The sequence below is a fragment of the Ochlerotatus camptorhynchus genome, unplaced genomic scaffold (assembly GCF_037179485.1).
Source record: "Ochlerotatus camptorhynchus isolate MF236.1 unplaced genomic scaffold, CSIRO-AGI_Acam_v1.1 ptg000276l, whole genome shotgun sequence".
NCBI classification, from domain to species: Eukaryota; Metazoa; Arthropoda; class Insecta; order Diptera; family Culicidae; genus Ochlerotatus; species Ochlerotatus camptorhynchus.
This window is the reverse complement of record NW_027040765.1, coordinates 105,617-123,977: the sequence shown is the minus strand read 5'-3', so window position 1 is coordinate 123,977 and position 18,361 is coordinate 105,617. Positions and strand designations below refer to the sequence as shown.

General features: G+C 42.2%; 2 protein-coding genes across 2 annotated transcripts in view; both read left to right on the top strand.

Moving 5' to 3' along the window:
- The window catches only part of LOC135706246 (3-hydroxyacyl-CoA dehydrogenase type-2-like), a 28,481-nt gene that overhangs the window by 659 nt on the left and 9,461 nt on the right, over positions 1 to 18,361 (top strand). The gene's annotated exons all lie outside the window — the stretch shown is intronic.
- On the top strand, positions 227 to 18,118 carry LOC135706235 (TAR DNA-binding protein 43-like). Its single transcript, XM_065227802.1, has 2 exons — positions 227 to 404; positions 14,516 to 18,118. The coding sequence occupies exon 2, from the start codon at positions 14,586 to 14,588 to the stop codon at positions 16,212 to 16,214; it is 1,629 nt and encodes a 542-aa protein (XP_065083874.1). The 5' UTR covers positions 227 to 404; positions 14,516 to 14,585; the 3' UTR covers positions 16,215 to 18,118.

The following is an 18,361-nucleotide window of genomic DNA, read 5'->3' as shown; positions in this document are numbered from 1 at the left end:
TCCTCTACTACTACGTCTTGTCTCTACCTACCACCACCCACCTTCCCTGTCTCTACCCCTAAATTAAAAAAAAAAAACGTAAACGGCAGCATCAGTGGTGGAAAGATACCTAGCCTACTATAGTGTACTAGAGGGGTAGAAAATAGGTCATCGACGAGACCTCCTTTGATTGTCACTCCCGGGGAACAATCGAAGAGTAGTTAACACATTTTTGTAAATATAAACAGAAAATCGATTTCGAAATCGAATTATTTGCTGCGAGCCCGAGTGTGTGAGAGTGCGTATTCTAGAGGGGGCTCTGCCACCGCCACCCGGATAGTGAAAAGCGACGACAGCAGCAGCAGCAGGAGCGGCGACAGCGAGAGAAAGAGCTGAAAATTTGTGTTCGGTAGAACGAGTTTAGAGTGAGTTCTTTTTACCCTGTACACTGACCAATATTTTCCTATTATTCAGCTGAGCGAGTCCCCGAAGCGTGTACGTGAAGGAATAACATTGATCTTTTTTTTTGCTGCTGTGGCATGGGTTCTTATGAAATAAGGGGAGGGAAACACACGGCGACCTTTGCATAAAATTTGTATATTTTTTCGGCGATGCACACTGCGCCGCTGTGTTGTGCCGTGCACGAAGTTTATTTTTAGGGGTCGACTGTGTACTCTGCTTTCCTCGAGCGAACGAGAGGCCGGCTAGGCAACGTTGATACGAAGTAACTAGGCCAGGAAGAATCGAGGGACCGCATGGTGCTGCTACCAATTTCGGAATGGTAAGCATGCCATTTCGTTGACAAAAGTTTCAATCGCGACTTGACCATAATTGGCGACGAAGGCATCCGGAACGTAACTAGTTGACAACATTATGGGAAGTTGGAGAGTTCATTGGAGGTCCTAACTTGGTGTTGAATTACGCTCAATAGTGTAATTGGAGTCAGCTTTACTATAGAATGCACACATTCTGAAAAGCTAGCCAAGTTGTTCCAGAGGTGAACCAGCTCGAGATTGAAAATCTTTTTAAAAAAGTAACCTCTCTTTCTAAGAGAAAATCTCCAAGCTAGTTGTTGGACGAACTCCAAGGCAATTGTGTGCAGTGCTCCTGGTGAATTTAAAAGAGGGTACTGGGAAGAATGTTAAGGGTAATCTGAGGATGATTCCTTAACGATTGCGAGGAGGATTCCTGCTCCAAATTCAATGAATGTTCCAAATTAGTTCTGAGAAAAACACCATGAAAATTCTGAGGATAATTCCAAGCGCGTTTTAAAAAGGATTGCAAAGTTCTGAGGAACTCCAGATTCACTGTGAATCCTAAGGAGAATACCAAGATAGATTTGAGTAGAAATTAAGGAATAGGGATTCTGACAAAATTTGGAATAGAATTCTTAGGATTATTTCATGATAATGCTGTGGCAAACTCCAAGGTAATTCAAAGAAGAAACCCGAGGAAATACTGAGGATAATTTAAAAAAAAATCTATGCTAATTAACTACAATTAAATCTGAGAATAATTCCTGGAGAACCTCAAAGGAATTTAATGTAATATATGGACTAGTCGGATGTGCAGACAGGCAAATACACAGCCGTAACAACTACAACTACCGTTTATGAGGTTCTAAATGTGCTCTTCACAGCTTGGGAGCTAGTTTGGGAATGCCAGCTTTTGATCGTCCACAAGTGCTTGGCAACTTTTCAAAGCCTACTTTTTCACCCCCCCTCTAGATTGTGGAGTCCAATAGTCTGGCGTAGATTTTCGAATCTTCCATCGTCCAAAGCTTTCGTGATAATAATTGTTCGTCTGTTCTAACAAGTTCACCCCGTACACGTCCGGCTGCGATGCGGTCACGAATAAAATGATGCTTTATGTCGATGTGTTTTGCTCGTTTGCACTCCAGGTTTTGGGCCATCCTTATACAGCCACGGTTTTCTTCATAGATGGTCAGAGGTTTTGATGTTTTCACACCCAGGTCGCACAAGAGTCCAGATAGCCAAATTGATTCTGCCACAACAGCGCTCAATGCTCAGAGTAGAAGGTGGCCACCGTCGTTTGCTTCTTGCTTGACCACGAGGCTGTGTTTCCATAAACCTGGAATAAGAATCTACTCAGCGACTTTCGATCCATGGTATCCGTTGCCCAGTCTGCGTCAGCAAATCCAAATAATGGCTCCGAGAATATTCCATTTCAAAGCAGTCCAATGTGGTTGTTCTGGTTGGTGCTGAAATCGTTCGAGATATTCTAACGGGAAACAAATGTCCGGTCGGGTCGACATCATAATATACATTAGACTGTCCAGAACTTCGGTATGGTTCATCAACGATTCCAGTTCATCATGGACAGCTGCCAGCCAGTGGTTCCGATCGTCACGTCCATCAATCTCCTCGTAGGATGATGGTGGATCTGGTGAATCAGAAATTCCAACAGCAGAGGTTGCTCTAAATACGGTTAGAAAATCTAGCAACTTACCTGGGAGCCTGCGCGCTCCCGTTCGCTGCGCCTAGTGGTTGACTCCTGACAGGCGGCACTTCTTTGTTGCGAGGATTTACTTTCTCTTTCAATTCCTCGTAAGAAGCTTCATCAACGGACTTATCAACAGGACCTTCAACGCGTGGTAGATCTTCAACAGGGTTGTTTGATCCCTCCCTCTCTGGCTCGTGCAGTGTGGAGATCATCAAGGGAAGTTGAGATGCTTCATCAAGTTGCTCTGCATATGGAAAACATTCTTCATTGAACTTCACATCTCTTGCGATCACTATTTTTCTTGCTTCTCTGTCCCAGAGCCATGCGGAGCGTATCGCGTATCGAATCGCGACTCTTGGGGTCCAACTTTTTCCTCTGCTTTCTGGGGATCCATGTCATAGCCTTACACCCAAAAGTTCTTATCTTGTTGGCGTCCATCCATTTCTCGGCCGGGGTTACATGTCCAGCCAATGCCACCGTAGGACAACGGTTCAAGAGGTACGTTGCTGTTAGAGCCACCTCTGACCACATGGTCCTCGGAACCGGCGAGTCAATCAATACTGATTTTACCTTTTCAACCAGGGTCCGGCTTAAACGTTTAGCTACCCCGTTTTGCTGAGGGAAATAAGCTACCGTTGGTTGAACTTGAATGCCTCGCTTCTTGTAGTAATTGCGTTGTGCATTCGAGAAGAATTCCCGGTCTTGATCCACGGTGAGCTTTCAGATTTTTGTCTGCCATTGAGTTGTAGCCAGAGCTTCATACTCCCGAAACAACGGAACACCTCTGATTTGCGCTTGATTGGGTAGATTACTTCAACTTATGTGTGGCACGTTCTCTGACACCGTCAACTCGTTCCCGACACTGCTTGTCCATCACACACGTATCGCAAAAACCAATTGAATTGAGCTTCTCCACAAAACCTGTAGCCCTTTTCGTGCTTCACAAGATTGTTCAAAGCTTGTTGACTTTCATGGCCCAAGCGAAGATGGCACAATTTGCTTGTCTCGGTCACGCTGTCCCATAGTACCGATATCCAATTTCCAGCTGGTACAAATTTCAACGCAGCAACACTAAAGGGTGATACGGTCAAAATTTGGTCAAGGGAAAACGCGTGTAAATCGGTGAAATCGTTTATTTAAAAAATCAAATTAAATTTCTTTTTCAAGTTCAATTAGTATAAAATTCAGGAAAAATATTCAGTTAGGCTTCCGCTTTTCCAAATCCGAATTGCCGGGCCTTACGCTTGACCGCTGCCATCAGATTTTGTACAGCCACCTTGTCCACCTTCTTCGCCGCAGAAAGCCAGTTTGCCTTGAACTGCTGCTCGCCCTTAGCAGTTTTTTTGGTCTTCTTTAGGTTCCGCTTGACAATAGCCCAGTATTTCTCAATTGGGCGGAGCTCTGGCGTGTTGGGAGGGTTCTTGTCCTTGGGAACCACCTGCACGTTGTTGGCGGCGTACCACTCCATGGCCTTTTTACCGTAATGGCAAGATGCCAAATCCGGCCAAAACAGTACGGAACAACCGTGTTTCTTCAGGAAAGGCAGCAGACGTTTATTCAAACACTCTTTCACGTAAATTTCTTGGTTGACAGCTCCCGGAAGCTATGAAAATGCTGCTTTTCAAGCCACAGATACAGATGGCTTGCCAAACCAGATATTTCTTTGCGAACTTTGACAGTTTCATGTGCTTGAAAACATCTGCTACCTTTCCCCTTCCTTTTGCCGTATAAAACTCCTGTCCCGGAAGCTGCTTGTAGTCGGCTTTGACGTAGGTTTCGTCGTCCATTACCACGCAGTCAAACTTCGTCAGCATCGTCGTGTACAGCCTCCGGGATCGCGCTTTGGCCGTCGTATTTTGTTTATCATCGCGATTTGGAGTCACTACCTTCTTGTAAGTCGATAGTCCGGCTCGTTTTTTGGCTCGATGCACGGTTGTAGACGATACACCCAGCTTATTTGCGGCATCTCGGAGAGAGAGGTTAGGGTTTCGCTTGAAACTACCGGCAACTCTCTTTGTCGTCTCAGCGGCTTCCGGTTTTCGATTTCCCCCCGATCCAGACTTCCTGGCTGTCGACAAACGTTCCCCAAACACTTTAATTACATTTGTAACGGTTGATTTGGCCACTTTTAGCGATTTTGCCAACTTTGCATGCGAGTAGCTCGGATTTTCGCGATGCGCGAGCAAAATTTTGATACGCTGCTCTTCTTGCTTGGACGGCATTTTGACAACTGAAGAGTGAATTCCAAAATCAAAATAGGAGCAACATTCTACACACACACACCTTCAAAATGAGGGGTGTTCAGGTTTTTTAAATGCAAAATTGAAAGAAATACGTCAAGTTGATATTGACCAAATTTTGACCGTATCACCCTTTACACCGATCAGTTCTCCATCCTTCTGGAATTCCGCACGATCTTGACCTCCACGACTTGTGAATAACACGTTGATTTCAACCTGCGAGAGCTTCTGAACCGAAAGCAGGTTTCCTCGTAGGTCCGGCAATAGCACTACGTTCTGTATGTTAGACATATGTACCTTTGGTTTCAAAGCCTACTTCTTCACCCCCCTATCAATTGTGGAGTCCAATAGGTAGTCCAGGTTTTTCACAGTGAAGATTTTATGAGATATGTGGAATCTCATCATGGTATTTGTTTGTGAAAATATTTTGAAGTCGTGTGTAGTTCGGTTGTTGCGATTAGATGCGTATGTTGAGTTTGGAATTTTTGGAAAGGGTGTTTGCTAAATTGGATTGAAAAAAAAAACATTGTTCAACTGCTTTCGGAGACGTCACTTCATTTGAATAGCTTTTTGTTAAGTCGGTCGTAGATTGTGGTAATGCAGGGGGCACGGTGGCTATAGAACAACTTTTTTTTATTGAGCAGAAGATCATGGGTTAGAACCCAAGCCTCGTTAAATTACGGAGTTGATTTATCCCAGGCAATCGTGAATAATAGAACTTGCTTGATCTGGTTCGGAAGACATTGTTAACTGCTTTCGGGGATGTCATTTCATTTTGATAGCTTCTTGTAACCGATGATGAACGATCGTCGGTCGTAGCTTGTTGTGATATATGGGGCACGGTGACCTTAGAGCGACCGTTTTTGCTTACTGAGTAGAAGATCGTGGATTAGAACCCAAGCCCCTATATATTACTTAGTTGATGGGGTCGCGTCATTTGTTTACTAGGCCTTAAAATATCGCATCACTTTCCAATGGGAAACCAGATCTAACGTCCTTCCCGTGACAACCGTGGAGATGCAGAGGTATACTCGGTCTCTAGTAACAACGGGTGTCGAAATAACATTCATCTCCCTCCCCGATGACCGTAAGGACGTGGCCGGCGCCGTTATTGACTTCAAAAATAAGGATTCACCGGTTTTTCTATGGGGCGAAGTTCTGGCGAGTTTGGTGGATTTGCCTCCTTCGGCACAAAAAACAACATCGTTGGCTTCGTACCACTCCATCACCGGTTTCGCGTAATGGCACGATGCCAGATCCAGCCAAAACAGAGTGTCACCTCCGGGGGACCGGAGGAAGGAAAGCAGGCGCTTCTGGTGGCATTCTTCTTTATATATTTGACCGTTCATGGTACCGGTCGTGATGTACGGCTTGCTGAATTTGCCGCACCAGTAGATCGCCTGCCACACTAAGTACTTCTCGGCAAATTTGTCGACCTTCTTCTTCCGGAATATCCAGGCGGGACTTGCCGATGAAGAACTCCAGGCCGGGGATCTGCTTGGCGTCCGCTTTAATGTACGTCTCGTCGTCCATTACGATGCATTTCGGCTGCACCAACCACTCGTGGTACAGCTGCCTGGCGCGGGATTTGGCCACCGTATTCTGTTTATCGGTTCGGTTCCTTACCTTGAATACATGAAGTCCGACCCCATTCATTGTCTGCTGGACGAACCAGACGGAAGAATTGACCTTCTTGGCCACGTTCCTAATCGAAAGGTTCGGATTGCGCTTGAAGTAATCCCTCATCCTTCCTTGCGTTCACGAGGTCGGCCGTCTTCGCTTTTCTTCCGCTGCCAGTTCGCCGCTGGGTCGTTTGGGTTTCTTTGACTTTGTGAAAACCGAAAATGGAACATGTAACAAAATTATGAAAGATTTTGAACGTTAATAACTCAGTTGCCCCTGGACCAATTTCAATAATTTAATTACCAATCGATCAGAAATATTTCTACGCATCTGTGAAATTCAAGACTTTATCATTTTTCAAATTGCGCGAATGTTCAACTGTTGCTATGATAATTAAAATTATCACCGATTGCCTGCGAAAAGCAATTTCCCTAACACAGATTTCAAAGTTGAATTCCATCCGGTCTCAATCACCGCGTAGTGAGGCTCCCCGCAAGCAGCTGGCTATCAAGGCTGCCTAGAGAATTCCAGGGAAGTTTAAAGGTGTTCACGAGAATTCCACTTATTTTAAAGCAGAACCGAGATCTTCATTAGAATTGAGAGCTTTTAGCGAAGACAACATATCAAGAAGACTGGCAACTCTTCCATTTTCTCATACGATCGGTATGAGACAGTCAAAATCGCGCCATCTGTTGCTCAAAGGTAAAAACTTCGAACGAATTTGATAGGAAAGATTTCAACCTCAGAAGAACGGTTTGTGTATTTGCCTATATTTCTATGCGCTGCTTCCACCTTCGCCCAAGTGCAGCACTACTGTATCTATCGCCTGGATTTAGGGAAAGTTGCCAGTCTTCTTGATATGATGTCTTCGGCTTTAGGGAAACTCCGAGAACATTAAGACAGATCATAGAATTAAAGGGCAGTTAAAAAATTTCAAGGAAATTGCAGAAACCTTTAAGAGAAGAGAAAAGAAGTTTCAAGAATGTGAGAGTATTGTTATATCATGGCAATTTAAAGATCTAAAAAATTTCGAAAATTTAGCTTAGTTGATTAGATAACATCAACGAAGTTCCATTAATAAAAAAAACGAGAACTTTTAGCAAGCACCGATATGTTCAAGAAATTCCAGAGAACTTCTAAGAAATTTAGATATTTTAAGATTGTGTTGTTGTATTCAGTACAGTTCAGAGTACTTCCCATCCCATTGACTTAAGGAAATTTGCAGCGACTAACAAGGAGTTCCTTGGAATTATGGGATATTTCGAGAATTCTATGATTGATCTGAAAACTTGAGAAGATTCAGGGAATTATAAATATATATCAGAAAATTTACCGGAACATTTGATAAATTTTGAGAAATTAAGGTTAGCATAGAAAACTTCAGGGCTGGACTTTCCAGGGAGGATTAATGATTTAAGGCAAAGTTCTGTGAGCGTTTATAAACTTTATAAAACTTAAGGAAAATTGTAGAACTCAAAGGCAATTCAATCAATTCCAGTAAAATTGTGGGTTCTTAAAAAAAAATATTATGATATTCAGGGCAGTCTAGAGAATTTTAAGGAAATTGAGAAATATTTTGGGCAGGTTTAAAAACATCAGGAAAGCTTAGACTATTGAAGAAGCTTTGAATTAGTTTAGAAAATTGACAAATTTTGAGAACTTCAGTGAAAATCATAGAACTATATTAATTGTTTCATTGCGGGAGCTTAAAGAAGTTCCTGAAATTTCAGAATAACTTCGAAATCTTCAAAGAAGTACAGAGATCTTCAGAAACATTTCGAGAACCTCATAAAAGTCTATGGAACTTAAGGGAAGATCCGAGAACTTAAGGAACTTATATGGACATTTCGGAAGCATTTCAAATAAGTTTAGTAAACCTCCAAAAACAAGGGGAATTTAAGGGGATTTCAGTTCCTTTAGTTTCACTAAATTAGCGGAAAATTTCAAGAAGTTCGAACATTTTCAAAGAACTTAAAAGATGTTAAGAAAATTATTGAGGTTTTCACATAAGTTCAGAAGTTCACGGAAGCTTAAACATTTTTAGAATTAAGTTCAATTAAATGCAGGGTAATACAACAAGCGTCATGAGAAGTGAAAACACTTTAGAGAAGTTTCGAGAACTTTAAGAAAGATAATGATCTCGCTAAAAAGCTAAAGAAACTTCAAGAAAGAACAGATATCCTCAGAGCAGAGATATTCCAGAGCAGCGAAATTACATAAATTCTAAAGAAGTTTAGAGAAATTCAGTGAATTGTTAAAACTTTAGAGAAGATTCGTTAGGAAAATTGTGGAAACTGTAGGAAGTCGGAAAAAGTTCAGAGAAGTTAAAAACAATGATGAGAAGCTAAGTTGTAGTTAAATGTTCAATCGTAGTAGTGGAGACGAACTAGCCCAGGGCTGAAATTCTCCTTAATAAAGATATAAAAACAATGTTCAATCGCTTGTCTCTCTTTCTCCCGTTGCTCCATTGGTCTTTCTTTCAAGCTTCGGTGAAACGAAAGACCAATCAAAACGAAAGAGCGAACACATCAAAAGAGGTTTCATGACGTATATGACGAAAAATGAAAATATATATTTAAAGCATTTCTCACGTGAAAACACTTGAAGTAATATGTTTAATTTTTCTTTGATCCACATATTTATCTAAAAACAAATAACGAAAACGGGACATAACGCATTTTAAACAAATTTAAAGAGCAGTATTCGTGAAAGGATTTGAAAGCCATAATGAGGTTTCGTTTAACTAGAAAATCGACGTTACTTACATTGAAAGCGATGAGCAAAGCAACGGCGAGAAGATCCACAGCCAGCCTTACCTTCTAAGCGTGATTCTTTTTCATTTTCGTTTCTTGTTGATAGTCTTGTTGAACACGTTTTATGAGAGAAACAAAACACGAGTTCATTTTAGAGCTTCGAAAATGTAGAGCCCTGGTTGCTGCTATTGCAATTTAGATGGAATTAACTTACACAATTTTGGAGGTGAAAGCGATGTTTTTACGATTTCCCACTGGAGGAATCCGCCCGCGAATTAGCCTTTGGCTAAGCGTATTATCCGGAATAATTTTCTTGCGGAGCTGGGTCTCAAAACGTGCTCAAGGTAAAACAAATATAATGGAATTAAAATAAAGTGTTTCATATGTAAAACGCAGAGTGACCAGTAGTGAACCAGGAAAACCAGAAGTCACCGGGAAAAAAAAACAATAAGATTTCAAGACCCTTGGACTGGGCAAGATTTTCAGGATACAGTCACAACTATTAAGAAAATTTTGAATTTTTTTTCAAAATAAAGTTAGCAAATTTTAGAATGAATTCTAGAGATAACACCAAGGTATTTCAGAGAATACTTGCTAGAGAGCTTTAGGAAAATCTCAGAGTTTTTAATAGAACTCCCAAGAGTGAAGAGAGGATTCCGGAAATTGTGAAAAATACCAAGGGAAGCAAATTTTGAGGGTACAGTTCCAAAATAACTCTGCGAAGATCTATAAGGAAGTTCCGAGGTTAATTCCAAGTGCATTTCGAATGGAATTTCTAGAGAATTTCAATAAAAATTCCATGCAATTTCCAGAAGAATTTAGAAAGAAGTGCAAGATAATTCTGAACAAAATTTGAGGACAATTCTCGGCCACAAAATTTCCCCTTTTCAATTGTTGGTCGAGAGTATGAAATTCGAAATGAATCCATGGACGAGTTTTAAGAATTTTTTGAAGTGTTTTACTGGGAATTTCTGGACTGTTCTAAAGACATTTTCAAGGGACATTTATTATATAAGGATTCTTTAAAGAACTCTCAATCAAACAAAAGCCTGTGAAGCTTTGAGCGAAGACTTCGGACACGTTTGCAGAACCAAATTCAAGATCCAGAAAAGGTGCTGTTGTCTTAAGGGCTGAATTCAATGACAGTGACATAGCGGTACAGCGGCAAACGCGCAATGTACTAACATTGCGCTAACCGCTGCAGCTTTGCCGCATTCCTACCCACAATGCATGTGCGCAAAATCTATTGATTTATCCTCTTCCGATGTCACGAAACCACGAAAACGGGATAATTTTGATTGATGAATTTACGTTACGGTCGACCAGCAGATGGAAATGATAATGACGTTATCTTACCTGTCAAATCGTATGGAATATTTTTTAGTACGTCACTTTTGTGGTTTTGGATATCAAACCTAGGTGTCGCCTGCACTGGTGCTTGTATTACATACTTTTAATCATGGAGCTGTGTGATATCTTTGAAAAGTATACGTTTATCGGAAATTGTACACTTTATCATGATTTTCGTATGGTTTTGTTGATAAGTAGAGTCGTTTCTTGCACTTGCAATCAGTTGAAGATCTTCAAACTAGCTAACCGTCATGAAGTCGTCCGGTTATTTGAATCATCTCTGATTCAGCTGACATAGTGAAGAAATATATGAGGGATTATCTGATTGATTCTTTAAAGTTCAGTGATCGTCTCTGAAATTACATTAACTTCAAAACATTTGGGAGTATTTTTAAGAAGTACCATGAACCGTGGGGAAATATCGAGAGCTCCCTAATATTTTTTATGGTTATTTTGCTTAACGACGTGTTCCGGGTATCATACAAACCATTTGTGGAATAGTTCTATCATTTGGGTTATCCTGTTTTTTTTATTAGGGCTTCGCAGAAGAATTCTGGATCAACAATAGAAAAGGGTCCATCAGCATTTGTAAATAAACCATTCCAAAGCCCTTTACTCACGAAACGAAGGCCACCCACGCAAACCAACACCATCATCAGATAGGGGAAACTTCTACCTACACGATGATGGTGTTGGTTTGTGTGAGCGGCCTTCGATTTATGAGGAATGGGCTTTGGAACGGTTTGTTTACAAATGCTGATGGGCCCTTTTCTATTGTTGATCCAGAATTATGAATATTAGGTAAACAAACTTCGAGAGCTTAAGGAAGTTCCATCAATTTTTGGGAAGTCCTGAAAACTCTAATTGATTGAGAAGTTTAAAGCATTTCGGGGAGTAACGATATCTTTAGAGAAGTCCCGAATATCAGGAAAGTTCAAAGATCTTCAAGAGAATATTCAGACAACTTCGTACATTTCAGGAAAAGGTTGAAAATTTCATCGAAGATCTAGAGTAGTTTTAGGAGAACTTCAGAGCAGTTCTGAGGAGAACTTCAGAGTAGTTCTGAAGAGAATTTCAGGGAATTTCTGAGAACTCCAGAGAACTTCCATTACACACTGGGCCAGAAATGCAATCTAGCGGAGCAAAATTAATGACTACGAAACTAAGCATTTCCGCGACTTAATGTCTTCGGTACAGTTTCTTATCATAATAAAGACCATATATTGACATAAACAAATAGCTCAAAACTCTTCCGCAAAGATGGCGCCACAATCTAACTTCTTTCTCTGAAGTTTTGGAGACTTGATGTCTTTGGCAAAATTGTTAACCTTGACAGAATAAACAATTCTTTTGAAGACATAAATTTGAGAGAATAACTTTTTTCAATGCATTTAAATGGCGTTTTGAAGACTTGACGACCTAGGCAAAAGTTGTTTAACTTGATAAAATAAACAACTCTTCTGGAGAAGTCAAAACTCCGTAGCCTACTGTTTTCGAAGACATCAAGTCTCCAAAACGTCAGAGAAAGAAGTTAGATTGTGGCACCATCTTTGCGAAAGAGTTTTGAACTATTTGTTCATGTCAATAGATGGTCCTTATTATGATGAGAAACTTTGCCGAAGACATTAAGTCACGGGAATAATTCGTTTCAGAATTATTAATTTTGCTCCGCTAGATTGCATTCCTGGCCCAGTGTGCATTGGCCTCAGGAAAATTTTGGGAAATTTATGAAACTCCCCGGGAGCACCCGGAACATGTCTGGCCAACGTGTTCTTCAGTACTTAATATGGCCAAAAATGGTAATATTTTTTAATTCTCATGTAATTTGATGTGTCGCATGAGGGCGTTGGTACAAGAAGAATCTAACCACTTCTCCGGGAGTACCCGGAACATGTCCGGATGTGGCCAACGTGGTCCTGAGTACTTAATATAACCACCAATGATCTTATTTTTGAATTCTGATGTAATTTGAGGTGCGTATGAGGGTGTTGGTTCGAGAAAATACTGACCGGGGGTACCCAGAACATGTCCGGATGCGGCCAACAGTTTTTCTGACTACTTACTTACTACCTTTGATGATTATTTGGTTCACGTTTTGAAGTTTCTGGTTAATTCAAAATTACAAAAAATACATCTGAAAACATTGAGCACTTCTCAGGTTCAGGCTCAACCGCACCGCGTTTTTTCAAAATGTAGAAAAAACGAGTTTTAGTACAATGCCGCTTTTGCCGCAACGCGCTCATTATGGGTTGTCAAACGGATTTCAGTGTATTGGAAAATATGCGCTTGCCGCTATGCCGCTATCATTGTGTTCAGCCCTTCACAAATTACCCATTTTTAACCTTCGGCTCAATCGCATTTAGTTTTATGCTTCATTCAAATGTATATCGCTAAACCGGGAAAATTTCGAAAATTCCGGGAAATTGCTAATCGAGATTTGCTGGTCACCATGAAGATGGAGGAGATGAAGGACCTCTTCTCGTATCAGTGAGTAAATCGAGGTAAGCAACGGATCATGAACTAGTTGAAAACTTTAAGCGATTAAGCAAGCCTTTTCTGTAGATTTATATCGAGTTGGTTGCAGTTTCCTTCACACGTCGCTTTCAATCATAGTAACATCCCGTTTACTGCTTGAACTACATACCTGGTGTTTACCACGTTTAAAATGTGTGAATCTTAAAAAAATACGGTTCCTTCCCGTTTTTGACAAACAGCTTTTCTGTCTTTTTTGCATTCCTCCAAACTTAAAGAATCAGATTAATTCTAAATCATGTGTGTTTAAAAGTCACATTATAAATATAAACCTAAGAATGAACCAATTGCATAATATACCTAGGAAAAATTAATGGAAATGCGATTTTCTTCTACCTTCGCCATACAAAAATGTATGGGAAATTGGTAATTTTCGATGCATGATTTAGCATGTCATCAATTATTGCGGCTGCAAATTAATCAAAGAGTTAGTTCCAATGATTATAAATCTCGATTTATGCCAAATTTTAAGCATATCCAATCGGTAGAAGTTCTCAAAATTCACAAAAATCATTGGTTGATCATCGATGATCGCAAAAACTTGCCCAGGAAACGCCTAAATGTATGCATTTCCTATGTGATCCCCATAAAGAACGGTTCACATATCAATGAAAATTATATGCTAGCAAATGTGTGTCTTCAGCAAACTTTATAGAAAAGCCGGGTCGTTTGTAAGTTCTCCGAAATAATTTTAAGGTTGTTAAAACTTCTTTGAATTTGCCCCCAAATTTGGTGGGCTTTTGTTGTCGTGCGGTTAGCAGCGTCACCCATCGATCAGTCGTATTTTAAGAAGCACGAAAACGTCTCATCTAATCGAAATGACGTCTGAAACAAAGGTGCACGGCGAATGAGAACGACTCAAATTTGAGTTTAGTTCACTCATAATCGCCAAAAGTGCAGGAACCTCAGCGATGAGTTAATTTGTCTCATGTTTTCCCAGGTTTTTCCAGGATTTTCCAGGGAAAAATTCCCGAATTTGAGAAAAGTAAAGATTGGATTCACTCAGTCTATTGGTACTACTCCGAGACTGAATAAAATTTTCGTCAATTTCCTCATTTTCCGGCAGATTTTTTAGGTTTTCCACAGGAAACCATGGGACAAATTTTACTCATCGCTGGGTTCCTGCACTTTTGGCGATTATGATTTAAAAAAAGAAGTAGGGTAGACGTACCAGTTATGGCTATACGTTCCCATTATGGTGTGTTCCAAATATGGCCTATGGAATTCCATAGGCCATAATTGGAACACACCATAATGGGAACGTATAGCCATAACTGGTACGTCTACCCTATACAATTTAAGTTAAATTTGTAGCATTACACTTCAAGTGACTTGACTTACAGAAACAGCAGCCTAGTGCCGGCGATAGCCGTTATCATCGTTCTGCGGTAAAAGATCAATGTTATTCCTACCACGCTGCTTCGGGGTTTCCCAGACTCTCACCAAACATGCAATTTGTTATTCCCTCTCAAATCTAACGCATTTTTCCCCTCATCCCACTCGGGTCCAATTTTGCAATCTCCCCTCCCGCCTTTGGACCATTCTACACCGGATCTGCCCGGTTATCTTCTCTAGGCAACGCAACACGCTGTTTGCGTCAACGGATTACCACCCGTTCGGACCAGGTAGTCGGCTAGGAACGACGATGGATACGGAGCACGGTGGCGATCCCATGGGTATGATCCCCGGAGGTGTCCTGGTCGTCGAGGAGGAAGGCGATGAAGCGGTCGAGCTGCCGCTGGAGGACGACGGTACCCTGTCGCTGTCGACGCTGCAGGCCCAGTTCTACGGTGCCTGTGGGCTCAAGTACCGGAATCCGGACAATAAGGCCATCCGCGGGGTGCGGTTGAACGATAACAAGTTGCACCCGTTCTCGCCGGAGCAGGGCTGGGGTAACCACATCTACATCTGTGTGTTCCCCAAGGAGAACAAACGCAAGAGCGATGACAAGCTGGAGAATTCCACGCCCAAGACCAAGCGCATCGAGAACCGTAACCGGACGACGACGGATTTGATCGTACTGGGATTGCCTTGGAAGACGACCGAAGAAGGTCTACGTGAGTACTTTGATACGTTCGGAGATCTGCTGGTGGTACAGATCAAGAAGGATCCCAAAACGGGACAATCCAAGGGCTACGGATTCATTCGGTTCGCCAAATTTGAGTCGCAGATGAAAGCACTGTCCAAGAGACATCTCATCGATGGTCGTTGGTGCGATGTGAAGGTTCCGAGTAGCAAGGACCAGATGCAGCACCAGATGCCGAGCAAGATTTTCTTGGGTCGCGTGACGGAGGAAATGACCTCGGACGACATCCGGGAGTACTTCAGCAAGTACGGAGAAGTTACGGATGTGTTCATTCCGAAGCCGTTCCGAGCGTTCGCTTTTGTAACGTTTATTGATCCACATGTGGCGCAGAGCCTGTGCGGTGAGGATCACCTGATCAAGGGCGCGTCCGTTTACGTATCGACGGCTTCGCCGCGTCCGGAACACAATCGTAACCAGCAGAAGAACCAGATGGGAGGAAACTTTTCTAACTACGATGAGCGTGGGCGCGGCGGAGGATCTTCCGGATCGGATTACGGAAGCCAGCAGTCTCATTCGAACATGAATTCGAACTATCACCACGGAGGTGGAGGTGGTGGCGGAGTCGGTGGTGGCGGCGGCGGCGGCGGTGGATACAACAATCTGCCGCAGAACCAACCGATCTGGAACTACAACGAGTACTCGCAGCAGAATCGTCAGAACAACAGCAACATTGACAGTATGCCCAACCTACAGGCGCTGGGTTTAAACTCGACGGGCCCTGGCCCGAACGGAGGTGGCCAGGGAAACGCAGCGGGTCTTCATGGGGGTCATCACGGGTCGGCAGCGGGGATGGGTGGGAATCATCTGAGTGGGGGTGGAGCATCGAGCGGAGCGGCGGGAGCTGGTGGCAATAGCGGTGCCCCCGGTGTCATCGGGAACCATGGTGGTCCAACCGGAGGGAACATGAACCTCAATCAGATGCCGATCAATCCGGCCATCATCGCCGCTGCCCTCAGTCAGTGGAGCCTAATTGGAAACCAGATGCATAACAATCCGCAGGGATCGGGTGGCCCCGGAGGACCGGGCGCACCGGGACAAAGTGGCAGCGGTGCCGGGCCGGGCAATCCGGCTGGACCGGGTTCGGGCGGTCCCGGCTCCGGACAGGAGTATCTACCGTGGAACGGATCAGGTAATGGAAATGCCGCTGCCGGAGGTCCTACCGGAAGAGGAGAACAGAATCGACCATAGACACTGACCGGTTTTCCTCTTCGGCTTTGTAGTAGTTGAAAAGAAACGCTTACACATTTATCCCCTAGTAGAAAAAAAACTCACAGAACCATACACACCCACACTTTAACAGTTTGATTACATTTCACACTCACCCAATACACAGACAAACACACACACACACACACAGGGAGATAGTTGAGAACGAAGGGACTTTCTTGATTTTCTTGAAAATGAGGAAAATGTTTTAACTTAATCCTAACTCTAGAACAAAATGAAAGAGATACAGTATAAGCTAAGAAAGCGAGAAAGAGAGAGAGAGCGAGAGTAAGAGAGAAAGAGCGAGAGATAGAGGACGCGTTGCATCTCCCTTCGGATTGTTTTTTTTTTTCGTTCGATGCGAGAGCAAATAGAAGTGCTAGCTTTTAAGTGGATGAAAGTGGATCACAAGAATAAGGATTGTTCCTTTTATTTTCTCAAGCCCCGCCTTCCTTTTAACCCAATTTCGGTTTTAAGTTTTAACTCACATATGCGCGCATGTAGTTTTTTTTTTATAAGAGTTTGGTTCCTGAGATTGAGAGTAAAATATACCTTTACGAAACCGAAGAAAGCAGAAAGAGAGATAGAGAGAGAGATTTGTTACGAAGAATTTATATTTAATCGGTGTGTTTGAGGGTTCGATTCCGCTGGTCGTGCGGTTGTTAAAGAAACTCTTCTTTACCGACCCGCTCGCGGCGAGGGATGGCAACACGGTTTTCTATTCGGTTTGATTTTCGTTTTGGATATAGGCTTCTTCAGTCGTCAGCAATGCAGGAGAAGAGAGAACGTGCGGAAGAGAGAGCTCATTCAGGGCCCCAGTGCTGCCGGTATAGCAGCTAAGAAAAATCCTCGCTTTGAGTTTTCGCGGCAGCAGCAGCGGGCGATGGTCGCTGCTAGCTGGTATGGGCAGGATCGTGCAGTTTGTGTTACCGACGAGCTTCGACCGTTGCTAAGCTATGGTGGCACCTGTAGCAGCAGCTGTTGCAGCACTACCACCAACAGCAGCACTACCACCGCCAGCACCAGCAGCAGCGGCACCATCGACGCCGGTGGCATTCATGAGAACTAATGCGAGCGGTGTTCATTGCAGGCGATAAAGTAGATCCTCTACTGCGAGTAAATTATCTTTAACCAATAAATATGAACATAATTTCGGATTGATTGTTGTGAGCGTTTGTTTTTTTTTTGTTTTTTTGGAGTGTTTCGTTTGAATTATTTTATCTGATAAAAAAAGAAAGTTTCTTATTTTGCAAGAAAGTAGAGAGGAAAACCGCACGGGAGAATTTTCGCTATGAGGAGCGCAGTGAAAGCTATATTTGAATTACTAGACAAACATGCAAACTACTTTTCGCAGTAGGACTTAAGCAAGGAAATCGAATTAAATTCACGATGAATACTACTATATGCTATTGATTATAACAATTGAAATGAGAGAAAAATTACAAACTATATTATAAAAATGGAAATAAATGGTAAAAAGCAGAGAATGCATTCAGTTAATGATTACGATGATGAAGAAGATAAAGCTGGTGGTGTACGATGGAGTATGATTATTATTATTATTATTACTACTACTACCATATATTCTGCTAGTGTTACGCATGATGAAAACAACAATATGTACGCAAGTAAGCAAGCGCAAGATTTATGAATGAGTTTCGCTAACAAAACATGAAAAATAGCAATTTGTAATAGGATTGTGAGTGTGCATTTCCCCCTCTATTGTAGAAGAGCGCATGCGCAAGTACGGCTGCGTCACTACCACCCTTTCCCTCCCCCCAGCAATTAGAGAGCAAGAGAGAAGTGAATTTCGAGAAGAATACCTATGATCAAAAGTGGAGAGTAAAAATGAAGAAAATTAAACAAAAAACACGTATAAAAATTAATCGATCTTGTTTGTTTTAGTGTGTTGCGATTGGTTTTCGTTGTTGATTAATTCGAGGAAGAAAAGAAATGCCGGTTCAAGAGATGAAGGTGGAATGCGAAAAGCGAAGAGATTTGTGATGTGCAGCAATGACAATTTTCAGTATGTTCTGGTTTGAAAGTATTCTGCTGTCGAGAGCAGTGTTGGCAAAATCAGCAATCAAATGATATTTTTCCGCTCTCATACGCTCTCAAGATCCCGCGTG